At 40.6% G+C, this 25,753-nt stretch overlaps 1 protein-coding gene across 1 annotated transcript; it reads left to right on the forward strand.

Annotated features, from left to right (window-relative positions):
- The first annotated feature begins 8,949 nt into the window (after nt 1-8,949).
- aoc1 (amine oxidase copper containing 1) lies at nt 8,950-18,652 on the forward strand. Its single transcript, XM_031298275.2, has 5 exons — nt 8,950-9,128; nt 11,435-12,973; nt 13,806-14,094; nt 15,159-15,291; nt 18,163-18,652. The coding sequence occupies exons 2-5, from the start codon at nt 11,437-11,439 to the stop codon at nt 18,430-18,432; spliced, it is 2,229 nt and encodes a 742-aa protein (XP_031154135.1). The 5' UTR covers nt 8,950-9,128; nt 11,435-11,436; the 3' UTR covers nt 18,433-18,652.
- Nucleotides 18,653-25,753: the final 7,101 nt, after the last annotated feature.

The following is a 25,753-nucleotide window of genomic DNA, read 5'->3' on the forward strand; positions in this document are numbered from 1 at the left end:
GTAATCCATGACCAATTAAGTCTACTGCTAACTTACAACACTAACAACAGTACCGTCGTCAAAATACCTGTATGGAAATGAACACCTCTGCTGAAGTGTTAAATTTGTTAACGATCATATGACACAAGACAACGTCTCTCTCTCTCTCTCTCTCTCTCTCTCTCTCTCTCTCTCTCTCTCTCTCTCTCTAGCCTACACTGTAAGTCAGTAGTAGGCTATACAGGGGAGTTGCATATTAAGTGGTTTGGGGTCCTTCTGTAAGTAATTTTGGGGTACAATTTGGTTTTGAAGAATTCTACAAGCAGCACTAACAAAGGCCAAGCAATCAGCCTGTTCCAAACAGGCACATTTTCAACGGGCGCTGTACTAGTTACTGTAAATTCATCTTAATCCAATATCAGACTATTTGGATAATCTACCTACTAATTAGATCCAGCAAGTTAAAATAACATCTACAAGAACGTGTAAATGTCTGAGACCGTAGATAGCTTGGTCAGTAGGTCCCATTTGTGCTTTGCTGAAAGGATTGTGTTTTATCTTTTTTTGTGTGAACGTGCTGAAATTTTAAGCACAATAAAGCGCCATGTTGACAGGATCTTGAAAGATAAGGCCTAAGTGGAAAATAACCAGAATTACACTGGAACGAGCTTAGAGGAAGGGTTGATGCAAGTACTACTGATAAAATGCTTGTGCAGGGCTCTGTTTTCTTCGGAACACTGAAAGGTGTGTCTGCTCATGTCTATGCATTATATTATTAGGGATTGCAAAATATGCAGGGAAATGAGATGAGCCTAATGCTTGTTCTCTCCATATTAGGAAAAAGAAATGCCACTGATATGTGAAGGAATAATCTGACAATAATCACTGACAATAATCATGCTAATCTCATGTGTTAGACTAAAGGTTGGGTGAAGAGGCATAAAGCATCTCATCACATATTTAAGAATGTCTGAGTCAACACAGAATGTTTCAGCTTGCCCGTTAGTTAAAATATAATTAAAAGGAATATCTGGAGGATGAATCATAGCTCCACCTTGGATACAGAAACCGGTTGCTGGGGGGATGACCTGCCCAGAGAGGAGCGGCTGGCATGATAAAAACTGTAGGCAGATTTAGGAACGGTGTTCACATTCTAGGTGAGACTGGATGAACCGGAGCCCCGTACAGCATGTGTATTTGTATGTATATGCATATGTATGTATATGTATATATAGTTACATGCTGTATGTGTATATGTATTTTTAGTTTTGTTTGAAATAAAAATAAATGAAATGAAATGAAATATTGCAGCCTTGTAAAGAAGCCCTTGATGACCAATCATGAAACAGAAAAATGGGGAAAAAAACACGATTCAGTGATTGTGAGATCGAGGTGCTCCTAACAGAGGTAGAACACCGAAACAAAATCCTGTTTGGAAGCCTTAACCCTTGTGTGGTGTTCATATTTTTGTTACACAGCCTTAATACTTAACAGATTTAGCTCAATTACCAATGATATATACATCATTTATGGTTCATATTTGCCATTTACCTCTGTGAGATCACATTTATGATCATATGATCATTTTTGTTTTTTGTGAGAAAACAAGGAAATTCAATTATTATAAATATTAATTATAAGGCACAGACACACATACAGACACACACACACACACACACACACACACGCACACACACACACACGCACACACACACACGCACACACACACACACACACACACACACACACACACACACACACACACACAGTTAGGAGGAGGACACAGTTAAGTTTCATAGCACCTACAATTATTACACTCGGGTCCAGTAGACCCGAACACCTCATATGTAATAGTTATGTGTAGGGGGGGTGTACCGTGTGCAGTCATTGAAAACAAGTTATTTTTTATGTTCTTCACAGAAAATGAGCCAAGGCCAATGAGTTTGAGTTAGAAGAAATAATAAATAGTATAATATGTCTTTATTATTAAAATTTAGAGTGTGCTCACATCAACAGATTCTCACTCCCATCTCGTAAAATACAGACGTTTGGTCAGGTGCCTTTGTCGTTCTTATTGACGCTAAAAGTCTCCTTTAGCGTCAGCTGCACGGTGTGGGAGGATCCCCTTCCTCTCCCCGTTGTACGGGGCGCATTTCACGGGGAGAGGCAGGGGAGAGCACGGTGTGGGAGTATCCCCTGCCTCTCCCCATTGCTGGCAGCACCTTGCCGGGCGCCGCGACCGGCTCTGGGTCGGCTTGGAAAGAACGGGATTGTTGGGTTCAGGAAAACAAAAACTGGGTTGGGTTCATAAAACGGGGATACCATCAGAGTTCACTAAAACACAGTCTACAAAACCTTTGGATCATTACACACGATCTCACGCATGGTCAAAAGGTTGTGGAAAACTGGGCACATTTTTACGCATGGAAAATCTTTATAAATCCCAACTTTTGCAAGGAAACTTTTTCTTGTGTAACAGGTTTTATAAATGAGGCCCCAGGGGTTTATTAATTCATTAAAATGAATTAATGTATCATTGAGGTGAATAAATGTCATATGCACATTTAAGGAGGTTACTTCCCCAACAAAGGACACATAAGGAGTAGTAAATGATGCCTAGGCTACATGTGTGCTGACTCAGATATAATTAGAAAAGTTGATCTACAGGACAATAAATAGATGAAAGCAATACAGAATGCCTGAGAGCCTTACTGCATTATATTCCATTATGTTTTTATATTTGGATTGTAATCTATGTTTCCCTTTACATAAAGATATTTCCAGCATAAATTGATTCAGAAAAAGGTAGAAATAGGTGCATAAAAATTCACCTGAATGCAGGAAATTAAGTGCTTAATGCTCAAAATTTTCAGGGGGTGGACCCCCAGACCCCCAACATTATAAGTTGTGCCTGCTCGTCTCAGAGGAAGTGTAATGTCAACAGCACCGTGAAAGGTGTCTGCATGAAGTTTTGAAAAACTGTAATCACACCTGAAACCGCTTTATCGGCATTGCCGTGACTCACTGTGACTTCAACGGTCTTTGGTGTTTTTTGCCCCCAACGTCTCCTCCCAGGCAGCGCGGCAATGGTTACATTTAGGGTTAAGGTTAGGGCTAGCGGGCTTGAAGGCGCCGTTGGAGGCAAAAAACACCTTTGAGCGACTTCAACAAAACTGCAGAGCCGACATAGTTTACTCCGTCCGCACCACAACGTGTGTGCTCTCTGTCAATATGTAGAGAGGACAGATAATCTTGCGCTTACTCTCAGGTACCAAAATTTGGCACGTTTGATTTTACGTGAACCAATACTCGGTAGTACCGACGTGATTCAGTCAGTACCGGTAAAAGTACAGGGTTCGGTACCCAACCCTATTACTTGCCCTTTGAACTTTTGTACTAGAGGTGAAGTGAGAAGACCACTCAATGTTCTTAGAGAAACCTGGGGGCCGCTGAGCAGTCCACAGCCAATCCCGGTCTTTCATTATGTCATGAAAATGAAGGAAAAGATGGAGCAGATGACAACTCTGGTATGGGCCAACATGGAGGTAGCACAGAGAAGGCAAAAGACTCATTTGATAAGAAGGCAAAGGATAGAGTTTTCCAGCCAGGGCAAGATGTCCTGCTGCTTCTTCCAACCACAGACAACAAGCTGCTGGCCAAGTGGCAGGGGCCCTTTAATGTTCTCCCCGAAAGATGGGTCCTGCAAAGTTTGTGCCCGTTGTTTGAGTATGTTTTTTTGTTTTGTTAAAGGTCCCATGGCATGAACATTTCACTTTATGAGGTTTTTTAACATTAATGTGAGTTCCCCTAGCCTGCCTATGGTCCCCCAGTGGCTAGAAATGGTGATAGGTGTAAACCGAGCCCTGGGTATCCTGCTCTGCCTTTGAGAAAATGAAAGCTCAGATGGGCCAATCTGGAATCTTCCCTTTGTGACGTCATAAGGAGAAAGGTTACCTCCCCTTTCTCTGCTTTGCCCGCCCAGAGAATTTGGCCCACCCATGAGAAAGAGAGAGACATCATGGCTTGCAAACAAGCAAAGCATGGCAGTTGGTAAAGGCCACACCCCCACCCTCCACCTTGCCCCCCCTCTCTCCTCCTCAACAGCATTTAGCTGCTAGCTACAGACACAGAAATGGCACGAACTAAGGAAAGCTCATTGTAGTCAGCTGCAAATATGGCTTGACCACAAAAAAATTCTAACAAAAGATTTCTCAGTGGTTTACAGTAGTATCAGATGTACTTAAAAACATACTAAAAGTTTACCAAAGTTTGACTCCAACAAAGGCCCCATTTTCAAAATGGCTGCTGTCAGGTCCTTAAAATGACCATTACTCCTTTGTATTCCTCCCAGACCAGGAATACTGGTGCCTGATACATGTTTTGGCCATCTAATATTCTAATTAACATATTTTCATGATAGATAAGTGATTAAAAGTACAATTTTATATTAAAGCAATTGGTTACAAAAATAAGGGTGAACACAATTACATACAATTTAATAATACAATTTCCCTTAAGTAATTGTATATTTCTCCTCCTTCTCATATCGTTTGAATAAATTCATTAGAACTGTGTGGTACTGTAAAATTAGTCAAAATAGGGCTTCCACGTGAAGGCTCAGTACCGCTTACCCCTTTTATTTTTTGTGTTTTATTTTTTTTACAGATTTTTAAAATATTTTTTATAATGCGTTTTGGTTTTTTTGCCTTTTGTTTATAATACTTTTTTAATACTTTTGTTATTTATACATATCTTTTTCTATTTTCTTCAGTTGTTTCCTCTTATTCTGGTTTATTTTTTATACTTTTTTGCACTGTGACCTTCCCATTAGTCGTCACACTCTTCCTCCCATAGAGGTTGATAATAGTGATTCTCACAATTCCCAACTTGACATGGTCCACAAGCAGGCATGCATGGTAGTCCATATTAGAGCTGTAATCAGGCCTTAAAAGTTTGGCCCGAAAAGGACCGAGCCCGACAGAATTCGGCCCAAGCCCGACAAGTATATTTTGATTGACCGCTTTTTAAAAGCCCAAACCCGTTTACAGCCCGACTGAACAAAAGGCCATCTATCAGCAGTGATTAGAGTACATGTCGGAGAATAGCGCGGACACGCGCTTCACACAGCGAGCGGGCACACGCAACACTAGACAGAAAGGGGAGAGAAAGAAAAAAGAGACTACGCCGCACGCACACAGCTCTTTTGTCTTTCGTCAAGAATGAGTCATTTATACATTCTCCTGGAGCACAAGCCCGAGCCCGGCCCGAGCCCATGTAAAATGATAGAAATTAAGACCAAACCCGACCGAACCCGTCAGTCCCATCGGGTTCGGTCGAGGCAGCAGTCTTACTGGTCATAACTGGCAGGAACCGGTTGTCCACCAGTTTCCATCCCCAATCCACTGTGTTCATGTCACCTTCCTTTCCAGTCCACACCATGATCTGGAAGTAAACTCTTTGGCAGTGGTATTTGGTTGAGGACTCAGTTGGAGGCAGACGTTATGGGGTAACAAATGATTTGGCGGTAACGATTTTCTTGCTAAAAAGGTTGTAGCGCAAAAAGGCAAGTGAATCGGTACTCTTTCCGCCAAACAACACTGCCATTGCCTTGGTCCCATGGTCCTCTATGACATTCCTTGCTTGTTGTGGGAACAGAAACACATTTGCACAGGACTGGATGGTTGATTCACCATTCACAAGTTTCTGGAATGCTTTCTGGAATTTGCCAACACTAAAAGTGCGGGAAGTTGTATCACATCCTGTGAAGGCATGAATAAACAGCAACTGGGAACACAAGTCACTACCAGGACTTGTTTCATCTCACTGATGTTGTACACTTTAGTAGCTTAGTAGCTTTGAATGACAATAGAGGCCTCTATTGTTCGTCCCAGCATAGTAGAGCAGAAGAATGAGTAAGTCTGTACCCTCCCCTATCAAGGTTTTGGGCTGATGTTCTGAGGCCTTGACTGCAGCTTTGACAATGTCCACGTCTGCATCACCTGATGCGGTCATAAGATTGATAAGTCCTTGTTTGTTGCAAGATCTGGAAAGGAAATCATCCTTTCTTCCCACAAACTCAGTCTCTGCATTGAAGTTAACGATGGGGTGAGTGTTTTCACCACGTCTCTGATGTGTATTGTCTTTGATGGAAGGACCTTCGGTGTAACCAGTGGTGGAGGGAGTACTGAATCTCAGTACTTAAGTAAAAGTACAAATAACCAGAGACAGTTTGCACCTTGGTCAGTGAGGGCGCTGTGTCTAGCGACCCGTGATTTACAAACGGGTGGTTCAGTTATTTTGATGCTGAGCTTCGACAGTATCCATACTGTCCACTACCACAAACAAGGCCTGGCTTTTAAAAAAAGTTCTTATCCTAACCAGCATAAAACGGAAATATGTTGTTAGAATCTAAATGCGGTTGGTTTTATTCCTGGATGTATTTTAAGACGGTTTTATTTTCCATAACCATAGAAGCGTAAGCAAATAAAGTGTGTGAAGCAGCGAAAATGGGGAGGAGATGTGAAGAGGTCCAGCCAAATAAATAAGATATGAACGCGTCTTACGCAGCCTGGCAGAGGAGTAAACGACGCTGTGGAGAGAAATAGATGGCAACTATGATTTAACAACGGGAATAATTAAAAAAAAAAAAAAAACATTTTCACTTTTACCGGAGGCTGTATTACCGAGGGTCAGCAGCGCTGCACCCGGGCTCTGGAGCACCGGAACCGGCTTGGAAGCCGATGAAGGATCAGTCCCATATATACAGTATCAATGGCAACCAAACTTCACTGGTGAGACATAGTGTGACGGTCAGGAAGACGTTTTGGCAGGGAGAAAAACTGATCAGAAAATGTAACGGAACGTTGTAGAAATGTAGTGGAGTACAAAGTATAGATAATTGCTGCAAAATGTATGCACTATTGATTCTACTTAAGTAAAGTACAGATACCTGAAAAATGTACTTAAGTACAAAGTATTTGTACTTCGTTACATTCCACCACAGGCTATAACCATCAAAAACGACTGTTGTGTGGAATCCAGGACAGTTTTGTTAGATTTCTTGCTTAAGAACTCAGTGACTGCCTGCTCTAGTTGGGGCTTGGTGGCTTTACAGAAGATTTACTTGCCTACGAACAGGGCTGCAGGACATGAGCAGAGCTCATAGCTCATTACCTCGTCCAGTGAAAACTATCCTGGATGGAATTGAGGATAGTTTTGTTAGATTTCTTGAGAACTCAGTAACTGCCTGTGCTAGTTGGGGCTTGTTGGCTTTATTCATTACATCTTCCAGTGAAAATTGAGTTTTCGACATGATCAGGAACCGTTGGAACAACAAAGCAGGATCAATGGTTCGATCTTGGGCAACTTTGATGGTGGTCATCTGCAGGGGTTTTTGCCCGGTCTTTCCGTTTGAAGGATATTCCAAAACGGGTTTTCCAATCATCTTTTCAATGATCTCATTGCCAACAGTCTCAAACTCATGCACATTCACCTCCTCTTTGGCAACAACACCAGTTAGAATGTTTCTCAGAGATGGGTCTGGAGAGAATGGTGTGCTTTTCCTTGGTCTTTTCTAGATCAGAGGGATCTCTTTTCATCCTTGCTTCTGAGGATTCTCGGTGCTGCTCGCTGGTCGTGTAGGTGAGGTCATTGAATTCCTGCATGGCGTTGTTGTATTCAGATGTGATGGGTGTAGACATGGTCCACAATGCTCGCATTTCTTCAGTCATTCCACCTCCATGGGTCAAGCCTCTACTGCTTTTCAAGGATCACATCAATGTCTGCTCGATGACAAGGTCAGAGCTACCCAGCCTGCCCAGTACTGGTTAAATAACTTTTACATTTAATGTCAAGTCTGTTTTTAAGCAAAAAAATGGTATGTCCAAAAACACATACTGAGTAGGAGTTACATGACATAGGCTAAACCGTTTACATCTCTGGTTCACCCCAAACAACCTTACAGTAATCTCACAAAATCATGTATTCCATAAGTATGTAATCGTGTCAGTGCAAATTAGACAAGTCCAATGGATTCATAGACCCAGACAACATGGGGTTACACACCAAGATTACTTGGCTGGGTCAAATATTGAAGGACTTAGGATTTTTTAAGGGTGTCCTGCCCATCTTGAAAATTACACCTTTCTAGTAGTCAAACTTTGGTAAACTTTTAGTATGTTATTAAGGACACCTAATACTACAAAAACCAGCTGAGAAACCTTTTGTTAGAATTTTTTTAGGGTTATGTTTTTTTTTTCATATATGCAGCCGCCTACTGTGGGACTGCCGCTAGTGGCTGTAATTCTGCACCAAGGCTGAATTTCGGGAAAGAGACTTCAGATACAGTATTAGGGGACCACTAAGGTCTATATAAAAGAGACTTCAGATACAGTATTAGAGGACCAGTAAGGCCTATATAAAAGAGACTTCAGATACAGTATTAGGGGACCAGTAAGGCCTATATAAAACAGACTTCAGATACAGTATTAGAGGACCAGTAAGGCCTATATAAAACAGACTTCAGATACAGTATTAGGGGACCACTAAGGCCTATATAAAAGAGACTTCAGATACAGTATTAGGGGACCACTAAGGCCTATATAAAACAGACTTCAGATACAGTATTAGAGGACCAGTAAGGCCTAGATAAAAGCATCCAAAAAGCAACATGTCATAGGACCTTTAATAAACACACCAGTTTTTGCACTTAGATAGCTTTCTGTCCAGCTTTTTCAAAACTCCCCACCCCCCGAATTAGCCTTGGCATGAAGGTAGTCTTGGCAGAAACACTGATCACCTCCCCAAAAAGGTTTTTAAACAAACCTGACATCTGCTCACTCACTTTAAATCAGATATGAAAACTTTTGTTTGACACTTCCTTTTATTAAAAAATGTCTTTGGTTTATTCACAACTTGCACTGCACTGCACTGCCAAATAAACCTGCCTTCTGCAGCTGTTATTTCATCATATTTACAACCTGCTGTTGACCAATCATCAGCCTCCGTCAATGCAAAGTAGGTGGTTAAATATTAGCTGCAGTACAGTGATTCCTGTTTCCATTAGAAAGGTTTCTTCAATTGCTGAAGCAGGAGGACCTGACTGATCACCCTTGTTATACAAAGCACGTGAAGCAGGAGGACGACTACAGGTACAGTAGCTTGGTCCATTTCTTTGTTCCTGAATCAAAAGTGCATGTTTTTTTAACTCCAAAGTTATTAACATTATTACATAAATGCTATTGTGTAAAAATGTTATAAATGCTAATTAGTTCTGAAGCATGTGACAAATTGCTTTTAGAACTTTATGGGAATATTGGAATTAGATGAATAGTATCTTGGAAGTTCATGTCAAAACAGTGCAGGAAGACAAGCAAAGAGCATAGAGATAGACCATGTTGACTGTGAGTTCTTATAACAGAGGCTCATACATACCGTTTGTGTTCCTGTGGAGAAGTAGAGGAGAGACTGATATAATGAAAGCAAATAGAGTGAAAAGTGTCAAAATAACAATTGCTTATCCAGCTGTGAAGAGAAGAAATGGGAGAAAGAAAAATGACCTAATGTTCTTGGAATTTTGCAGGACAGAGATTACTCTAGCTTTTGATTCTTTAGGCCAGAGATCTTCAACAAGGGGTCTGCAGCCCCTATGGGGTCTTCAGAGTTACAACAGGGGTCCAAATTATTGTTTGATCATTTTTGGAAAGTTTTTTTTCTTCCATGTCTGAAAATATACAATAACATAAATCCAACATATTATTAGCAAAGATGAATCGACCTATTCATGAAAACAAAACAACATTGATGATAGGTTTACTATAGGTAAGGAAGCCACTATGGTAGCCATCCACAGACTCAGTTAAGCTTAGGGATTTACTGTGACTTCCATATGTTTAACATCAAAACATGATTTATAAATAATACATGAATATCTATACTGTACATCAATTTTCATCCATCTGGCCCAGTTTAATATGCAACTAAATTTGATACAATATGTAGTAGGGGGTCCCTGCTCCGTCTCTCTTTCAGCTAAGGGGGTGTTGAAAAAAAATGATAGGTCCGCGGTTCAAGGCCAGATTTATAGGCATCCTTAGGGACTGTTTGTTATTTATTTAAGGGGTCACCGGAGGAGTTTTGAGATCTTTAGTCAAAATAGACCTGACCCTCCCTTCGGCAGCAATACATTTTGGATGACCCTCCAAAATGATATGGAACAAAAGGGATGACCCTCCCCAACAATTTATTGATGCCTTCTGTACTGGTCTGCACTTGGCATAGTTGTACAGCCATGACATAATGTGACTAAACCTCTGCATTATCATCTTACGCATCACACTCCTCTGTTATGGTGGCTATTTCAGTAGATTTTCTCACTAACATTAGCGTCAATTTGGGAGCTTGCATGCTACCACTCCTTCATCTCGCTGTTTGCACAATTTCACAAATAATCACCGGGACTAAAGGATATTTGAGTAGGGTATGGCTGCAGCCTGGGGCCCTCCTGTCCCATGCCCAGGCTGGTGCTGTCCGGGGTGCGTTCTTCGACTTTTCAAAATAAAAGCTTGCGTCTGGTCCGCTATGTTCTCGTACGGTGTTTTGGATGTTTTTAACCTAAACAGTACGGCAATCAGGCTAATGAATACAATTATTTTTTCAGCAGATGTCTTAGTTACAACACGGTGGAGCTAGCAAAGCAGTTTTGTGTTTATATGTGTGGGCAGGATTTATTCAGTTTGGGAAATCCCACGGTCTCTAAAGCTACAGCTCAAATTGTCTGGCTGACTAAACAGGGAGGGACCCATCTACTAGCAATAGGGGCCGAAACTGAGAGAGCTACATGGAGCTACATGGATAAATATGTATCAAACAAGCCACTTTGAAATGTTGCTGTTTTCATGAATACAAAAATTGGGTGACCCTCACCCTAGACTAAAAAAAATCTTTTTACCTTTGAGTCTAAGACCCTCCTTTTGGGGAATTTCCACTTGTTGGAGGCATATTGCTGATTCAGCTTATTTTTAGCTGAAGTTACGTTTTCTAAAGTTCATCTTTGGGGCATGGCCTCCTCGCCAGTCTTTATGTCTGCAGCTGTGTAGTGCGACTGAGTGCTTGCACGAAGGGGGGAGAGTCTATGTGTAGCAGTGAGGAAGACAGCCGAGGGAAGCACTAGGAGAGAGAGAGTCTGTGACTCTCACCAGGCAGATACATTGAAATCTCCTATCTATATCACATTGATACACGTATGTGTCACAACAGGGGCCATGGTCTAAAAGCATAGTAGACCCCTGCTTTAGGATATAAAATAGTTTGAATAGAGTGTAAATTAAATTCCTTCTTTCCGAAACTCCCTAAATCAAACTGTTAAAAATATGCATGAATTCTCGTAACATAAATCTAATTCTTCTTTTTCATCCACTAAATTCATGTTTGATATTGTTTTGTCATTATATTACAGCCATGAGGCTTTTCTGTCTACTGCAGCTGGTCTACTTGGCTGGTTGTAGTGCATCTACATCAAGAGATTGGGCTCATCATGGCGCTCCTATGTTTGCCGACCTCACAGTACGTGAGATGAAAGCTGTTCGGGCCTACCTGCATGGTATTCAAGAGTTGGAGCTCACTGATGCTCGTAGCAAGACTCTGATGAAAAACAGCATCCTCCTGATAGAACTCCATCTGCCAAGAAAGCATGAAGCCCTGAGAGCTCTGGACCGTGGACAGGCCAAACCCCCACGTCAAGCGCGTGTGATCATCCAGTTCGGGAACCAAACCAACCCCAACATCACTGAGTACATTGTCAGTCCTCTGCCGACCCCAAAGACCCACGAAGTCAAGACTTTCAAGGGTGATAGGCCTGTCCGCTTTGAGTCAAGGCCTATTTCTACAGTAGAGTATGACCATATTGATGATTTCCTCGAGAAGATTGCGATTAAAGCTCACAAGCTCCTGTTTGAGACCACAGGAGGGTTTTCCTACACTAACTGCTCTGACCGCTGCCTGACGTTCTCAGACATAGCTCCCCGTGGGCTGGATCCAGGTGAGAGGAGAAGCTGGATCATGTTGCAGAAGTTTGTGGAGGGGTATTTCATCCACCCAGTTGGGTTCGAAGTTCTGATCAACCACCATGATCTGGATCCAGAAAAGTGGACTGTTGAGAAGGTCTGGTACAACAGCATGTACTTTGACAGTGTTGAGGAACTGATAGAAAAATATGAATCAGGAGGTGTGGAGAAGATCAAACTGCCCGATCATGATGACAAGGACCTCTACTCCACCTACATCCCCCGGGGCCACAGCAACACTCGCACTAATATCCATGGTCCGAAGCTTGTGGAGCCTCAGGGACCTCGCTATGAAGTTGACCGCAACTTTGTTGAATATGCCGGATGGTCTTTCGCCTACCGAGTCCGCTCATCCGCTGGGCTTCAAGTCTTTGATCTTCGTTTTAATGGAGAAAGGATTGCTTATGAGATCAGCCTCCAAGAAGCTATTGCCTTCTATTCTGGTGATACTCCCGCTGCCATGCAAACAAAGTACATCGATGCTGGTTGGGCAATGGGCACCTTATCCTACGAGCTGGCGCCTGGAATCGACTGTCCAGAAATTGCCACCTTTGTGGACCTTTACCACTACTATGACACCGACAAACCTGTGCGCCACAAAAATGCACTCTGTATCTTTGAGATGACCACTGCTACGCCTTTAAGAAGGCATTTTAACTCTGACTTCAAGGGTGGATACAACTTCTATGGAGGGCTGGATAACACGGTGCTGGTGTTGCGGACAACCTCAACGGTTTACAACTATGATTACATCTGGGACTTCCTCTTCTACCAGAATGGGGTGATGGAGGTAAAGGTCAGCGCTACCGGATACATCCATGCCACTTTCTTTACACCTAACGGACTTCACTATGGTACCAAGGTGTACAACTATGTGCTGGGTAACCTGCACACACACCTCATCCATTATAAAGTGGACCTGGATATTGCTGGTGAGTATTATGTTATAATTGTAAAGCAGTATCTCTTTATTGACCTATGACTTAAAAAAAAAAAGTCAGTGGAAAACCCGGTATCCTATGAATTACAGCAATATGGAATGATTCTGCACCTCACGAATTATGTCCCAGACCGGACCTGTCACACCCTACAATTAACATTTGCTTTTTATTTACTGTAACAACCACAATCTTTCCCCAACCTGAACCAAATGTTTTAGTAGCAAGTAGTAACCATATCTTAACCATTATTTATTTTCCATAACCACAATTATTTCCCATACTCTAGTTGCTGTGCACAAATGTTGAAAGTGAGTATGACATTAATTGTTGCAAATGGTCATAAAAAAACTAGGGAAAAACACTGATAATAGGGTTTGGAAACCATCACACAATATTTCTGTGAAGAATACAATGGGTTACAAGTATGCTCCCAGTGTGGTCTTCAAAGTGACTAATTATTCCGTTTACATCAATCCTAATAATTGTTTAGTGAGTTTTTGTAAGCTGAGGGCTGTGAAATGAGGTAGGACAGAAACTTAGCTTTGAGACTTTTATTGTTGCCAGTCCAGATAAAAATGTTTTTCTGGACTTTACCCAGTCATAAACAGACAAAGACGTGGCTTAGCCTATCAAGCCTGTGAGACTCTTCTGTTGAAATGTGTGGTCAAGGCTATCTGAGATCAAGGCAATCTGCAATACATAATTCAATAACTTAATCCTAGCAATGGAGACTTCTGATGCAAACGTAAATGTTCTGTATATTGTCTCAAATTATGCCCTGACATCTAACTTCACTTGACAACTCTTTGCCTTCACGACACAGGGCGAGAGAACAGCTTTGAGACGATGGATCTGAAATTTGTCAACTTCACCAATCCCTGGAGCCCAAAGCATTTCATCGTCCAGCCCAAACTCCACAGAACAGAGCACAAGACCGAGCGATCTGCCGCTTTCCGCTTTGGCAAAAAGTTCCCCCGTTATGTGCATTTTTACAATGCCAATGAGAAAAATAAATGGGGACACCAGAAGGGATACCGGATTCAGTTTAACTCACATGCCCACAGTGTCCTTCCAAGAGGCTGGAGAGAGGAAAATGGCATTAGTTGGGCAAGGTAATACAAATGTTTATCCCTATATAGCTAGAAAAAATACATGATGTAGGAGTAAAATATTTAAACCCAATATGCCATATTTTTATTGTTGCCACCATTCCAGATGGCTTGTTGTACATCTTATACTTCCCCCAAATTCAGTCATAATTGGTATGTTTAGACACATTGGGATATCCGGTAAGTTTCAGGTTCTGTGCATTTGAGCATTTCTGGATTTGGAGGGAGTTAGAAATCAGTTTAAAACAGAGTTAGAGAGAGTCAACAGAGGTGCAGCAACATTTAGTTGAATATTGTCATTTGTTACCTAATAGTAGACTATCACTGCTGGGCTATCAAAGTAAATAGTTAGGAAATATTTTAACATTATTAGGGTTACTGGTACAAAGTAAACAAACATTAAAGTTCACTTTATTTATCAGCTCTTCAGTGAACTACGGTAGCTTGCCAGCTCTCCAATATGTGACTTATTGTTATCAACAGAGCCAAGTTAGATACTAACAACCATCAGAGTGTATTTTCTGTAGTGTTTGAAGAGGATGTGGATTGTAATGTCAGTGGGACATATTCACATGATGAGTAACTCACTGCCTGTTGCCATGGCTTGAGTCGTCACCCCTGTTGAGGTCAGACCATTACCTGTTGCCAGACACTCAGTCAGTGGGCTTTGGAGATTAACTCTCTGTTAGTAGCTACAGTTTAGCACACAGCTGCTGAGGGTTCAGATGTTTTCGGCCATGTAATCTGATCAGCCATATGCATGGCAAGTGATGTCACATCCTTTCCTCTCCATCTCTGTCTTGTGTCAGAGACTGTTCCCTCTTTCTGATTGTTTCCTGTTTCTTGTTAGAATAATGTGGTACCCCTCACCGCTCAGATATCAACAGATTTAAATGCCCCAGTGTCGTACTACTTGTGGCAGCAGTGGCTACTGTTGCAGCTAGTTATGGTGTCGTTTTAAGTTGCCTCAGGAAAACTGCTAGTGTTCCCAAACACCAAGTGGGAGATTACTATGCTAAATGGTAGAATAACCTGGCAAACTGAACAAAAAAATTGTCTCTCCGCAGGTATCCTCTGGCTGTGACTCGCCATAAAGATAGTGAAGCCACCAGCAGCAGCATATACACCCAGTGTGACCCATGGGAACCTGTTGTGTCCTTTGAGGACTACATCCGCAACAATGAAGACATAGTCAACCAGGTACAGTAGTACATTAATATTAGACACACATCTACATCACCTGTTAATGTCTATGTCACACATCTCCACAAGAAGAAGACAAGTCAATAGGAACAGTAGTTTCTGTCCACAATGCTCATGAAGGACATTTGATTGATTTCAATGTTCTTGAAATGAACGTAAGCAAACCTATTTTCCAAGATGTCCTTTAACCCATTTCAACTGGTATAATAACAATATAATATCTGACATTTCTGCATTATAATGTCTAAAAACAATTAGGCCTATGTTATATATTTAGTTTCTTTTGGCCATAAAAGCCCAAATTTGGTGGCATCTGGCACATTTTAATGCCACTATTCCATCATATTTACAGATCTTAATTATTGCATATTTTTATGAGTTTGCCTCCCTGATTGTAAATGTGGTGAATTATTGTAAAGGGAAATTAGGCTTCTTGTGTTTTAGCCCACACAGTTTGTAAATAGCTATTTATATTTCAAACCATGCCTATTCCTGACTGATCAGAACTTGAATGTGAAATATGAATCATTAGACTTTATTTATTAGCATCCCCTGCACCCCTACTTCCAACATCTAATTCTCTCAAGTGTTTTGCCAGTAGTTCAGTTTTACTATTGTTCCTAACTGACCAGCAATAGAAATTATAACAAATGGTAAAATTGATAAATTACAAATTCATCCACATAAAATAAATTGTTTTATGTAGATACAAAACAAAGATTCCAAAAATAAAAAATAAAATTCGGCCCCTAACGAGTTCACTGAACAGCAGTGCTCAAAGTACATACTGTACACATACAGTGGATAGCAGAACGTGAGCTGGAGCATAAGATAAGATAAGAATCTTTATTGTCATTGCACATCAAGTATACAATGAAATTGAAATCGAAAAGGCCACTAACAGTTTCTCCTCCAGATGGTTCCTTCTGAGTATCCTTAGGAAGTGGAGTCGTGTCAGGCCTTTTTTACCACCGCGGATGTGTTGGCAGAGAGGTCCTCGGCTATATATGTCCCGAGGAATTTGTAGGAGGACACCCGCTGAACACAGTCCCCGTTGATGCTCAGTGGGGATGGTTCCCCCTTGTGTATCCTGAAGTCTTTGACCATGTCCTTAGTTTTGCTGGTGTTGAGCAGCAGGTTGTGTTCAGAGCACCAACCTGCCAGCCTGTTGACCTCGTCCCTGTATGCAGTCTCTTCCCCTCCACTGATGAGGCCGATAACCGTAGTGTCATCCGCAAATTTAATTTTAATTAAATTTAATGATGGTATTGGAGGGGTGGATGGGTTTGCAGTCATACGTGTACAGGGAATACAGAAGAGGGCTCAGCACACAGCTCTGGGGGGAGCCTGTGCTGAGGGTTGTTGTTGGCGGGGTGGTCTTCCACTTAGCAGTTTTGATGCCTCTCCGCAGCTCTGCCCTCGCCACGCTGTACTGTTCTTTGTCACCTGACTTGAAGGCAGAGTTCAGGGTTCTCAGGAGTGTCCGGACATCCGATGTCATCCATGGTTTTTGGTTGGGGTATATATATTTATGTAGAACAGAACAGTCTCTGTGTGCTCCTGTAGATCGAGATGATCCAATATGCTCCACTCAGTGCGCTCAAAGCAATCTTGAAGCTGAGAGAGTGCTCTTTCAGGCCATATTTTAATATTCTTTGTGGCAGGTTTGGATTTCTTCCTGAGGGGGGTGTATGCAGGGACCAGGAACAGTGAGAGATGGTCTGACATGCCCAGGTGTGGGAGGGGTACTGCCCTGTAGGCTTGCTTCAGGTTGGAATAAACATGGTCTAATGTGTTCTTCCCTCTGGTGAAGCACTGTACGTACTGTACAAAGTTAGGGAGCACAGTCTTAAGGCAAGCTTGGTTGAAGTCTCCAGCCACAATAAAGGCTCCATCTGGATGGGCCTGCATTTGTTTGTTTATGGTGGCGTGGTAGCTGGGGTGTAGGTGTGTTTTATCTCACTCACACACACTCGTACACACAAAAACATCCATGCCATTACGAAAACCATACACCGAAACCGAGAGCTGAGAGCTGCTGCGTCCGTGTGCGTCGCCATCTCGCTTTCCTATGGAAACGTAATCTGAAGGTCTGGGTCCCCTCCACCCCTACCACCACAAATAGGCTCTAATTATGTGGCAATTTATTAAAAATGAAATTACATAACATAAATAAACATGAATGAATGTAAAGTGAATAAAACATTGTTACACACTACTTGTCTTTGAACATAATTTCAGATTGAGTCATGTCAGATAGATTCTCATCTCAATGGTGGTTGTTAATGAAGACAACTCCCATAAGTCTGGTGTCTTTTATTATTGTTTTGATTGAGAGACCCTAGTATCAGAAATGACATGCTCTGCATTTAAAGCCATTCTTTTTTTTCAAACACTAATGTCAATTAACACTTCATTACTTCAAAATCTGTGAGCATAAGTCTATCCAGAACGTTATTAGATGATACAATAGCATCTTATGATCACCAACCCCGGTAACAGTTCAATCACCATATTGTTATATGGTTTTCGAGATTTGTGGGATTCTCGATGATTCAAGCTAAATGCCCCCTTTTGTACTGGTGCATGAGTCACAATCCACTAATGGACAGCATCCTTTGTGATGTTTCAAATGGATTCCTAAAACTGTGGTTTACATTGCGGGGGTGGGGGTATTTTAGAGGTTACGTCATTGGTTTATGTTTGCTTTTCCTCAAAGAATCTGTTCATCAGTTTTGGTCACTCACCATGATGGTAACTCACGAATGCTGACATTTTCTTCTGTTTGCACTTTTAAGTAGATAAACCCCACCTGTAATGTGTCGTATTCTAAAACTTCTCATGTAATATTTGCTCTCCTTTGTGCAGGACCTGGTAGCCTGGGTGACAGTGGGCTTCCTGCATGTGCCTCATTCAGAAGACATCCCCAACACGGCAACACCCGGCAACGCCGTGGGCTTCTTCCTCCGGCCCTTCAACTTCTTCAATGAAGACCCTTCGTTGTCTTCCAGAAGCACCATCATTGTCCGGCCGGGACAGGACGGCAAGCCCAAGATCCAGAGATGGACACCTGAGGTCGTAGGTCACTGTGTGACAGACAAGCCATTCTTTTATAATGGCACTCTTGCACGAGTCTAGAGGTGTTTTTTGGGTTTCCCAAAAAGTGGTTTGGCTCTAAAACAATTTTTGCAAGGACCTCAGATTATATAACAATCAATTTATAATATATAAGGTCAGATTTATTCTTAATGTCTTACAATGTGACAGCCTTATGAGATTTTGTGCAATGTTTAAATTTGTGAAAGAAACTAAATCCATGTATTAAGAAAATAATAAAGAATTAGAGCATTTAAAAAAAGTTGATTTTGTGTTTTTTTGTCGTGGCTAGTTATATATAACAATATTTTTTTAATTATTTAGCTGCAGACTCTACACATTGCAAGTTGCATAAATCACACACATTGGTTATGCATTTCTCCCTGTATCCCTCCAATATTTCCTGCTGTGTCAAATGAAGAAAAAACATGGATTTGTAACCCAAATCATTTATATGTAAAGTTAATGTTAATGTTAAAGTTACTGTACCACCATACCAAATCAAACTACACATGTAACCTGGCAGGGGGAAGGGGAGCATGCGGGCCTTGAGAGTTCCTCTAATCCCATGTTGGGTCTCCATGGCTGAGGTTTAGCAGCAGCAAGCATCCAGGATGCAGGATGCTCTGTATCCGCCCTGCTTGTTGTAAACTGCTGTCCCTCACTATGCTCGTCTTGTCCCCATGGTGGGATTTTTTTCTCCTGCAAAGACAACAGGCCTTACAGAGCAAACAGCCTGAGTCCGGATCCTTCCCCGCAAACAGTCCAGGATACCACCTGGTTGCCCCATCGCCCCTGGAAACCTAACTTTACATACAATGTGACACAATGTACAGAGAATCAATAACAGCTCATGTAACTGTTCCTTTATGCATGCATTCCTAACATAGCAATGTCACCTAACAGTTCTCAACCAAAAGATTTAATAAAGTACCAAATAAACCAAAATGTCCTGATCATATTGTATGTTTTTGATTGAATATGTTTCTGTATTAAACAATGATTAATAAACATGTTTATGTTAGCCAGCAAACTAAATATAACAGCCAAAAAGAAGATTGATTTTGCAGTGGCAGTCAGGTTGTTTGAAGAGTAAATGAGTGTTTTTTTTGGAGTAGGGAAAGGGAATCCAGCCAGCAACTGTCGTCAGGATTTTCCCAATCTAAAACCCCTTTTAATAAGTGTGTGCCGATGTTTTACAGTGTGCATGGTAAAAGAGTGATAGTATGAGAGCTATGCACGCATGAGTGAATGGACAGTGCTAGTAGAGAAGACAAAAAACAATGTGAATTGGGTAACAAGCATTCCAATAGCTATTCCCATGGCAATGATGGGCTTGACACCACAACAGACAAACTACAGGAACACAGTTTATTTATTCTAAAGTGACATGTAGTTCACAGTTACATGTACAAAACACAATAACAATGTGACATTTCATTTCACTCATGGCCTTAAATCATTCTCTGGGTTCTGTAAAATGGGAATCTGACTTATAAGACAGCACAGAATGTCTCTACATGTTCAGCAAGAGAGTGGACCACAAATTATAGTATCATGATAATATAGGGTCTAGACTTAAAGATACCAATAAAGAACATTTCGAAAGGCTATCAGCCAAAGAACACAAACAATGTGACAAACAATATTCTGATATTTCCACATGAAATATTTCTAGATTAGCCTGTAGAGGATGAGAAAAGGTATTTTTTGGGCCTGAATAAAAAGCCTGGAAGCTTAAATGGTGCTTTGTTGCCATCTAGCGGTTCCTTGGATAATTGTTGGATCATCAATTGACGCTAGACACATGCCATGAATGTGCTTTAAAGATTTCCATTATATTTCTTATGATTTTTCAGTTACTTCTTTTCTCATTTTTTTCCTGGTTGTCTTTTCATTTCATAAATTTTACTAACACAACATATCAGACACACTCACAGACACACATTAGACTTATCACGGCACGCATCAATTGTAAATTAGGAAAGAGTGCTTCTAACTTGTACGCTCCTGACGGATGGAACTTCAGGATTCTCTCATCTTAGAGCAACTCATTTCCATTTGATAATTTTTGAGATCGTTTTTTATTTCTTTTTTATTTGTGCTGTAATCAGGGCGTCATTGGCCTCTCTGAATAAATGTAGGTTATAAATGGACACTCAACCAATGTTACACATGGCGACTGCTTTATTTATCACATGGAGGCTCTGAAAACAGTTGTATGATGTCTTCTATGGCTTTGGAGAGACTTTTGTCAAGTCTGAGAAACTACTAATTAATGATGTTATCATGGTTTAATCAACTTGGGCTTGAGACTACAGATGTATTAGGGAAAGTCTGTGTTTCATACAGGGGTTTTGACAAGAGGTTTACCAGACAGAATGAATAAATGAAATCAGTTAAAACATGTCAGTGTCAGTCATGTGTCCACACACTGTGGAGAATGAAGGTGAAAACAGAACACAGACAGAAAACCAAAACCCACCAAACACACTGCAGGCATAACAAAATGAAGAAATAAAACAAAACACATTTTCACACACACCAGATTGTCACGGAGAGGAAGTCACGGCAGGCAGGGGCGTGACAAAACATGCAATTGTTTTTACTTCACATTGATATTGTATAATAATAATAATAGTAAGTATAATATATAATACTGTATGGAAAAAAGTGTAAGCCTCCTTGTTCATACTTCTTCCAGTTTAGTGCATCCTTTTTAATGCCCTAATTAGTTTATGTGGTCACACACAACCTGTGAAGATTATGACTTGTGAGTATTACACTCTACAAAGCATTTTAGCATACAGACTTCAAAGCATCCTTCTTTCCTTTCCTCCTTCCTTCCTTCCTGTCTAAGTTCATCTTTCCCCTTCTATTTCCAGTTGTGTGACTTTGCTCTAATCATCCATCTGTTATCATCAAGAGATGATTAAACCCATTCATTTAAGCCTTTGTGTGAATCCCACAGTGTCACTTGAATATGAAAATGTCACATACGTTTGAATGATCAGATGTTTCAATACATCCTGTTCGAGATCCTCAAAGTCCCAGCTATGAATGTGATGTGATAATGATTCAGAAAAACAGCAGAGTATTTCCAGTGGTGCATAAAAGAAAGACGTGACAGTAAACACATTTGTACAGAGGGAATGTATTACTGGACCAGATGTCCGACAGCTGAGGTAAGCTTAAGCCTTTATTTCCTGCCTTTCAACTCACTGTCATCATATTACAACATGCTAATTGTAAAATGATATTATAAAACTTCTTCTATACGTCAGAACATAATGTTGTTGAAGGAGTTGTGGTTTGGTAGGAGACTTCATTTATATAAGACTCTGTAATTGTAAAAATGTTCAAAACGAGACTGAGTTGATTTTGGGTATCATTTGACTGTAAATCCTGCACTTTTTATTCTGGCATAATTCACGATAATATATCAGACAAACAGTTTGTTTATTTATTAAAGCTGCACTAATACATTTTTTTTTTAAATTATTATTAATGGATCAAATGATGAAGTGAAAAGGATTTGTATTGGTCATAGTGACAAAGCACAGAGAATTATCACTCAACACTGCAGTTGCCCTAAATTTCACAGAGCTTTTAGCATTAAACTCATTTATTTAGATTAGATTTAGCTAGATTTAGGCCTGCAACTTTACTGTTTTGGTTCATTCTCACCCATCTTCTCACCTTGTTGTAAGGTCTGTGGTGCTGAAGGGGGGGGGGGATTAGGGAGCCCAATTTGGAAAATGTTTTCCCCTGTCTATATTCCCTGACAAGGCCTGCAGGGAACATTGCGCTACTGTGCAATAGTCACAGTTCAGACACTGTAACCAGCGGCCAGGATTTCACGTCAATTCCCTCACTTAAAGCAACACCGAAGCAGTTTTCCTCTTCGGTCCCCCTACAGGTTGGAAGTGGAATTGTCCATTACCATTACCATTACCATTATTTTTATGTCTCATTTGAACTACAGATCCGCTACCCGATTTGGCAAACTTGTGCATAGTGCGGTTATAGCCGATAGAGGGCCGCAAAGCGAATGCAGAAGTGCCGTTCACCCTGTTACAAGTTGATGAACCACTGAAACGATTTTGGAAACATTATTTTAAGGTACAAAATAATCTTTGGTGTTGTTTTAAAGCTATAGTGCGTAGTTTCTGTCTCCCCCATGAGGAATTCTAAGTAATGACAACAACACTGTAAAATAGTTGCGCACTATAGCTTTAACTGTATTCATTTATCAAGCAGGAGTGCACATATAATATAAACTGAAAATATCTTTATAATAAGACTGTCCCTCATCAAGAAAGAATGTGTGCAAGTGCATGTTTGCGTGTGTGTGTGTGTGTGTGTGTGTGTGTGTGTGTGTGTGTGTGTGTGTGTGCGTGTGCATGCATGCGTGCATCTGTAGATGGGTGCATGGTGGTGTGTGTCCCCGATGGTATGCCAACCATCCCATTCCTCTTTGTCCACTTCTCAAAATAGCCCCCCAACAGCAGCTGAGACAAAACTTCAGACAGACAGCCGCACAAAACAAAAAGAGAGATAGAAGAGGGATAGAGAAAACGCATATCCAATGAGGATATTAGCTGGTCTCATATCATCTGCCACCAGAGCTTAAATATACCAGGATAGCCAGTGACTTGCTACTGCATGTTTTGCTTTGGTTGATTTGGATGTTTTTTTATTCATGTTTCACATGATGCTTTTAGGAAATACTCTCAACCCTGAACTAGTGTCCAAAGGTCAACAGTAGAAGAGTGGAACTGTGTTGGCTAATATATAGGTCTACTTTTCCTCTCGATAAGCAGGATTCCACACATTTCTAAGGAGGACATGCAATCTATAAATCTGCCCTGACACCTGCTTATTTTAGTTTAGATAAAAATGTCCTGTCACTGAAATAAGTATGCTGGTCTCATTGCTGTAAATGTGCTAGTGAGTCATCAATCTGAACATGTATCAGGTCAACCAAGGTCATGGTTCTTTAAATGGTTGTTTAGATACAGCTCTGGTCTCCTCTTACAGTGCCTCTCTCTCAAAACTTAAATAGATAGAATTGGGAAAATAAGAATTCTGTGTATCTGATGGATTTACAGTACCCTATATCCCCAGAAAAGTTACATCTATGTTAGTATAGCCTTATAATAAACAATAAACAAAAACATATTTTTTTCATTTCATTTTATTTAAGGTAAGGAAAGGTTATTTTCAATTATGTTGAATGAACAATACTAAAGCTAGTTTATAAAGACAGTACCGTTCGCGTATACAGGCAGGCGCCCTTCTTGGGAAAACAGTCCCGACCAGTCGAACCACGAACGCCGTGCTTGAGCTATGTTACTGGTTACTGGTTGCGTGTTCATCGTTCGACTGATTGTGACTTTTTTTTTTTTTTTTTATAAACTATCTTTTTAATAAACTGTCTGTACACTTACAAAGTTCTCAATGCTTCGGTTTACATGTAGGTATGTTTGAGAAATCGGGGTATTGCCTTAACCCAAATATAATCATTTTTTTAAACTGCATGTAAACGCAGAATGAGATTCAGTTAACATTAATGTTATTGATATGTCAAACAAATGAGAGCTGACTGTCAAACATGACACTAATGTTTCGGGCAACAGAAGATGGAGATACTGTAGTGTTGTCGATGGTTAGATTAAGATTGCTCACTTTATTTATGGTTGAGACAGTGCCAATCAGAATAGATCACAAATAAATACATTTACATAAATACATCAACATAAATAAGGATCAACAGTGTTTGTGTCTATTTATTTATTTACATTAATTTCTCTGGCCACCTTAGCGAGGGAGGCGAATCTGCCTGACATTCACAAGTTTGGTTTCCATTTACCTATTTAGATGCGCATTTTGAAGTCGCATTAGAAAAGCTGGATGGAAATGGCAAAATTCAATAAAATTTCCTCAATTGCGCAAAAAGTTTTAATGCTCGCTTGAGGTTGTTTTTGCCTTTATAAAAAAAGTTGATTCGCTTAATAGGATATGGAAATGCTTTTGACGAAAACAGTCTGACGTAGCAAGCATTTAACTCACAGGACTGATTAGCTGTTTCCGTTGTCAGCGTCTGCCCAGATATTTTTCTATAACTTGTCTTAGTCTCTGGACAGCATGAAACACTGCCAATACTCGCCGACATAAAAGACCAGTCAAAACTCAAGTCCTGAAGACCCCCATCCATTTTTCTGTCGTAGATCGGTTAGATGGCCATGGTGACTTGTTTTGTTTCCAGTTAGCAACCTCTACTTCTTCTACTCTGTTTACTGGTGGATTTCAGCCATGTGTAGCCCTAGTGACAACTTTTGACCAAACTACGCTGTAGCCTAGTTTATTACTGGTTTATACCCCTAACCAGTTGATGAAAAAGCACCTAATTTGCATTTCAAAAGTTTCCTTAAAATTTGCTTGACAATTGAATAGGAACAACTAATGACAGACTGTGACCTAGGGCTGGGCAATATATCGATATTATATCGATATCATGATATAAAACTAGATATGGTCTTAGATTTTGGATATCGTAATAGGGCTTAAGTGTTGTCTTTTCCTGTTTTTTAAAGGCTACATTAGAGTAAAGTGATGTCATTTTCTGAACTTACGAGATTGTTCTAGCTGTTCTATTATTTGCCTTTACCCACTTAGTCATTATATTCACATTATTGACGATTATTTATCTAAAATCTAATTGTGAGGATATTTTGTCAAAGCACCAATTGTCAACCCTATACTGTATATATATATATATATATATAATATTGTCACAATATTGACCAAAAGGTATTTGGTCAAGAATATCGTGATATCCGATTTTCTCCATATCGCCCAGCCCTACTGGGAACCTAGATCAATACATGTAGATACGCTCAATACATTCAAAACACACTAACGCTAACGTTAGCAATCAAACAATCATAGATAGCTAAAACGTTTGCCGGATCCGGATCCCTTGGTGTTATGCCGTAAACCGTTTAAATCTGAGCATGCGCAACTCACATCTGCACTCAACTAACATCGGGTAGTGACAGGGTCCACACCGGAGAGAAGCCACACAGGTGTGAACAATGTGGGAAGAGTTTCAGTTGCACAAGTCACTACAAGAGACACCTGCTTGTCCACACTGGAGAGAAGCCATTCCAGTGTGACCACTGTGGAAAACAATTTACTGAGTCTAGTGATTATAACAGACACCTGCGTAGCCACACTGGTGAGAAACTCTATCGATGTGAACAATGTGGAAAGAGATACTCTCATTTAAGCAATTGAGCTTTTAAATCACGATTTAAAACTCACTTTTATTCATTGGCCTTTAAACCTGCTTGATTCTTGT

This window comes from Sander lucioperca, chromosome 23, assembly GCF_008315115.2.
Source record: "Sander lucioperca isolate FBNREF2018 chromosome 23, SLUC_FBN_1.2, whole genome shotgun sequence".
Lineage (NCBI taxonomy): Eukaryota > Metazoa > Chordata > Actinopteri > Perciformes > Percidae > Sander > Sander lucioperca.